The sequence below is a fragment of the Schistosoma mansoni genome, chromosome 2, assembly GCF_000237925.1.
Source record: "Schistosoma mansoni strain Puerto Rico chromosome 2, complete genome".
Classification (NCBI taxonomy): Eukaryota; Metazoa; Platyhelminthes; class Trematoda; order Strigeidida; family Schistosomatidae; genus Schistosoma; species Schistosoma mansoni.
The window spans coordinates 8577261-8582879 of NC_031496.1; the positions used below are offsets into that span (position 1 = coordinate 8577261).

The following is a 5619-nucleotide window of genomic DNA, read 5'->3' on the forward strand; positions in this document are numbered from 1 at the left end:
TGGAACAAAACTCTATCCGAAACCATTGTATCCAAGTGATTGTAATGAGTGGAAATTATTAAAAGGATGTATAAAACTTGTAGCATGAAAAGATGCCTACCAAATGTATTGTATTTACTATGTGCAAATATATTCTTTGATTTTTCAGAAAAATATATGTTCTTTTTCATTGTATCTCTGTATCTTTATTAGATATGCATATTTAGTTACTATTATTAGAGCATCATATATTGTTCTAGGTTATACTACTATTTTATCTTAATGGTTAGTATCAGTTTGTTATATCTAGAGCTTTGATTCTTACTATGATGTGTGCTACTAGACTACTTGAACGATCGAACCCGCAACGTCGCAAGAGAGAAGACAGAAGACTAGTAAGTAGGAAGTTTATTCCCCAAAACAGTGTCAAAATATAGTACAGAAATCTCATGTATTTATAATTTTTGGCTCAGAGTAAATCGTCATTTCGGGCAACCAATAGGCACATAAGGGGTCATTCTTATCCATCCAATAGGGAAGCTACACGTCGATATTCTAGAATATTCCCCTAGCAGTGATTGGATGGAATATCTTCGGCTCTTTCTAGGCTTCTTGAGGCTTCCTAGATTTTACCAACGAGCCATCCTTACACAGTCATTACATTTAATCTTAGTTACTTAAAAATATCTACCTAAATATTCATGTTTCAATAAGTTTTACTTTTTACCGCAAAGTTCATTAAATAAGTACACGATACATTTGATGATCGAACTGTTCATTTAAGACTACTTTATTCATTTTTTTCTATTCTGGAAAATTATAAATATAAACCTCAATTCATACAAAGTAAAGCATGAATAAAGTATGATAATTAAAACAATTATTTATTTTGTACAATCATATAATCTTAACAATTAGTCAAATATCGAACATCAGTCAGCTAATAAATTCATCAGGTTTCATCCATTTTGCAAGCCGTCTTATACATTCAGGTCTAACATTACAGCATCCACCAACCCACTGAGCCAAAGGAGGTTTATCATTTACAGAATAATGTAAGTGTTCATCATCTGAAGTCTCACGACGTTTTGCCCATTGGATGGTATTTTGAAACCAACTGTCATGATTGTATTGTGAATAATTAACGAAATGACCTCGCTTTTTATCGCCATCATTAGGTATCCATAATTGACCATCATTTGCGTAAAATAATATTAATTTACTTGAAGTATTTTCCGATTCTTTACATGTTTGTGAATTTAAGTTAGCAAGTCCCTTACCAATACAATCATGTGGTATATTACAATTAACTCCAACACCGAAAACCTAGTAGTATAATGTTAGACATGTATTATCAGTGTTTAGTGTGTGATAAGTTGGTGAATACACTAAATACAACTAAGCACTGATATGAACAGTTTAACATCCCATCATAAAGTACACTCATACTTGAAATCGCTAACAAAATTATAATATATAATAGATTACAAGCAGTTAATTCATATTTGAGCATTACTATTATCATTACATATTCAGCGATAGATTAGAACCCCACATCATGTACTTCAGTTTGATCAGTTTAATAGTATCATTAGTGAGAAGTGTTGTCTCTGGACTAATTAACAATACATCACTTAGGTTTCTCTGGTTCTAATACATGTATTTTGAACATTTGGGGGGAGATTATTTCTTAGCACACTTCGCTTACATAGCTACTATGCTTATGTATATAGTTGAAGTGAAATTCACCTATAAAGTACCAAGTTTGATAAACTGTATATACATCTGAGGAGACAACGATTTTAATTTCATTTTAGATTAAGGGTTTGACATACCTGTTCACACTTTGCTACCTCACACGCGACTGAAGCTAGCAAATCCCCACCGGATGTTTTTTCACCATCTGGTGATGAAACTGATATCCAGCAATATGCTGATGGTAGTCTGCGCATAACTTCACATATTGATGAAACTTCTTTCAAAAGTGGAACAGTTTCCCATGCTATGAAATCTACTCCTGACTCCAATAAGATTTTTGCTCTTGATAAATGAAATTCCACTAGCTCATTGAATGAAACTTCGTTTGCATACGACCCAGTATACTCTGATCCATCAGCAGCGCATGCTCCATATGGACCTAAAGATCCGGCAATAAGAACAGGCAATTTTCGTTGGAATTCACTTGCAGTAACTGAATTATTTTCTTCCTCACGTGCTCTTTGAGCTAAATGTACAGCAGTATGCATAAGGTTTTTCGCTTCTCCAATACTTATACCAAGTGCCTTCCCCAAGGTTGAAGGCGCTGCTTGATAAGTGTTCGTAGAAATCACATCACAACCAGCACGCAAAAAGCTTTAATATAACATTATGCATTGAAAGATCAGAAAACTCTGCAATAGCATGGCAAATATAACTAAAATGTCTTATCAAGGATTAATAATAACAAAGTGGTGATTTGTAGACATTATCATCTTTTCAACTTGACACCTGAGGAAGGAATTTAATTAAAAGATAAAAATTGTGGACAGAAACTTCTTACTCTATGATATGTTGATATGACGGCGATACCGATCAATAAACCTTTTAGTGAATTATTTTGCATGTAAAACTAGGTACGACAGAATGATTTGAATATTTGATGATTACTCTTGATGCGATTAATATGCCATCTACAGTTTGAATTAAACATGATAACTGTGATATAATGTCTTTCTTCTCCCAAAGTATACAATCTCTTACATTCATAAACCGGTGTAGTTATGAATCAGAAACAAAAGAATCCACAACTACAGATTTCAATATGCTAACTTCAAAAAATTGTACTTATGCAGTTATAAGTTTCTTCGTCGTTGTAACCTGCAACAGCGAAAACCGCCCTTTAAAACGTTGGTTTCTTATGGAAATTCTATTAGTGTATGTAAGAGGCGAGTGGTGAACTATGAGTCCCCAAATGCCCTGGTACGGCCGAGAGTGGGGAGAGTCAGCTCTCCCTCTCGAAATGCTCTCACATGGTCACATGTATATAGCCTCTGCCAGGGAAGTCCTACTCACTGCCTTCTCGTGGCGGGAGTGTTGTTTACGAAATTGAGAGGACGAAAAGCGAATTTCCAGCGCTTTAACCGGGTTGGTGGACATGGAGGGTCCACCTAGGGGAGTTGGAAAACCCTGATTTCAAATCAATGGTGCACATCGGCTCCAGTATCCTGATGGAACGAATGGCGTATGAACCTATTATTGGTCACCGGCTACCATGGGACTGCATCTCCTCACGATGCTCCACTGCCTTGTGGATCAGACCTTTAGGTCAAAGGCTCGGGATGTGGCCCCCTTAGAAAACCACCTGCTTCAGTCTGGGCACCTGGGCAGTATCACAGCCCTCACACCAATCAAATGAAATTTGTGAGGCGCATATTTATCTGGTGCTTCCTTGTACCAATATATATGTGTTTAAATAAATAAATAAAAATAAAAGTACACCTTTATTACGACATGACGATGAAATCATATTAAGTTAATTACAGCCAACGCGTAATGTTTTCAGCAAAAATAGCCTACAAATTCTTAATGATTGAGATTAGTGTTCTTAGTTGTACAAATGCTGTTTAACTTTATAACCATAAATTCATATTTGAAGTATATCGTTCAACTCGAACAGAAATGATAGGTGTTGATAAACAGAAATACAAAACCTACGACTTGTGTATTTTAACAACTAATTCTGGGTCGTCCATTAATAATCTGGAACTCCAAGCCAAATGTCCGTCTATTTGTAAGTTCGATAATTTCTGACTTTCTGTTCCAAACCCTCCATCCAGAACTCTTATTTCAGTGAGCCATTGAGATACAAGTTCACTATTTACCTTACACATGATCTAACAAAAATTGATTATACTTAGAAAAAATCATTTGAATGAACGATGAAACAGAAGAAACTGGTTCCAAGCAATAAAAAAATGTAGTGTTCTCAAATACGAGGCAGAATATTTACAAAAACTGAGTTTACTTACGGTTCGTATTTGTTCTCTAATTTAAAATCAAAAAGATTGGTTTCGGAATTTTATTCTAGATAAGGTAGCGATTGGGAAACCACTCAAACTTGAATTCATTACTAGTCATACTGTGAACTATCTTCAAACTATGGCTACCCCATAAAATGAAGTGTCGACCTCGGTTTCCTCAGGTACGTTTATAACAGCTATATTATTTCATAATTAAGCATCACATATCTATAATGAGTCACTTATATTCAAGTTTCTTGGTATGAAACAATAAAGTATTCACCACAAAAACACCAATACTTCAAACAAGTGGATACGATTGAGAACAGACACCAAGGATGATGATTTGTTTATCTGTAACTAGGATTTGTACATTAATCCGGAGTTATTTCGATGATTAGACAATCAGAACAACCTAGTCAGATCTTAAACATTCGCAAGTAATCAGGATAATTCCTTTACACGTTTATATGCGGATTTTTAGAAAATATGCTTTCTCGCGCAAATCACGTACCCTTTTTATCTGTTCATGCACTTACTAGTTAATACTGACCTGGAAATTATGGTGCGACCAAACCTTTTATGCTTACGAGAAGACTGAACAAGTTTATCATGAACATACTTTGTTAGTCAATCATTCGAAAGGACATATACCTAAAAGCACTGGATTTGGCATTGTACTCATTATTCTGTAGTGACGCAGTTTACAGGATAACCTCAATAATGCATGGTGAGGAAAAGCTGTACCATACCTGAACATTTTGGAACGACCAAATTACTTACAATCAGTATATCGACTGAACGTGATTCGGTCACTGGTTTGAACATAGGCTCAAGCTTCCGTTACCCTAATTACTCCTATAGGTTTTGGCAGCCGAAAATTATCACGTTTATTTGTGTCTATAAACTGGAAAGAACAGATAAATATGACATAGATGAGTTTTAAGACAAATAGTCGTCAAACCATCAGAGATGCTGATCGCATTCTGAATGCTTTTCGAGATGTTGTACCAGAATTACCAAACAGTATTTGAAGTGTCCTACGGACGTGCATAAGTGTTCATCCTAAGCTCATCAGCCATGATGTTTACTACTATCTGGGATTAAAAACCAGTCTGCTAAGATATGTTGAACTTCGGTTGAGGCTCTAGCAGACAATTATCACCTATATTAGGACGCACCGTTGCCCCAAGGTTTAGTGACGTGTTCATGATAGGTATTTATGGAGGGAATACTAAGCCAGCCAAAGTTAAAGAAATATCCGTGGATAGCATTTCTAAATTAAAAGAAATGAGCGACGTAAGGCTTCATAGTTTTAAGTTCAATAAATACATAGCTATTAAACTGGTTGTTGTAATCCGCAACACACAAGCTCGTTCGAGTGTTATTTATACAGTCAACCACAATGGTAAAGCTGGTTGTGATAGGTGTGTAGTATCGGGTCGGTTCATTAACGGACGGTTGATGTTTCCAAATGGTGAATACACATTGCGGACTGACGATAGTTTTCGTCAGCAGATTCAATAAATTCACCATCGAAACTTTTCCAATTTCGAAACACTTGCCGTTAATATGGTTTGAACATTCCCTTTAGATCCAATGCAAATGGTATACTGAGGTGCGACGAAAAAACTAATCAACC

At 35.6% G+C, this 5619-nt stretch overlaps 1 protein-coding gene across 1 annotated transcript; it reads right to left on the bottom strand.

Moving 5' to 3' along the window:
• Positions 1-915: 915 nt before the first annotated feature.
• Smp_210320 (hypothetical protein) lies at positions 916-3848 on the bottom strand (the record flags this gene model as incomplete). Its single annotated transcript, XM_018795570.1, has 3 exons — positions 916-1305; positions 1815-2331; positions 3673-3848. The coding sequence occupies 3 exons, from the start codon at positions 3846-3848 to the stop codon at positions 916-918; spliced, it is 1083 nt and encodes a 360-aa protein (XP_018649870.1).
• Positions 3849-5619: the final 1771 nt, after the last annotated feature.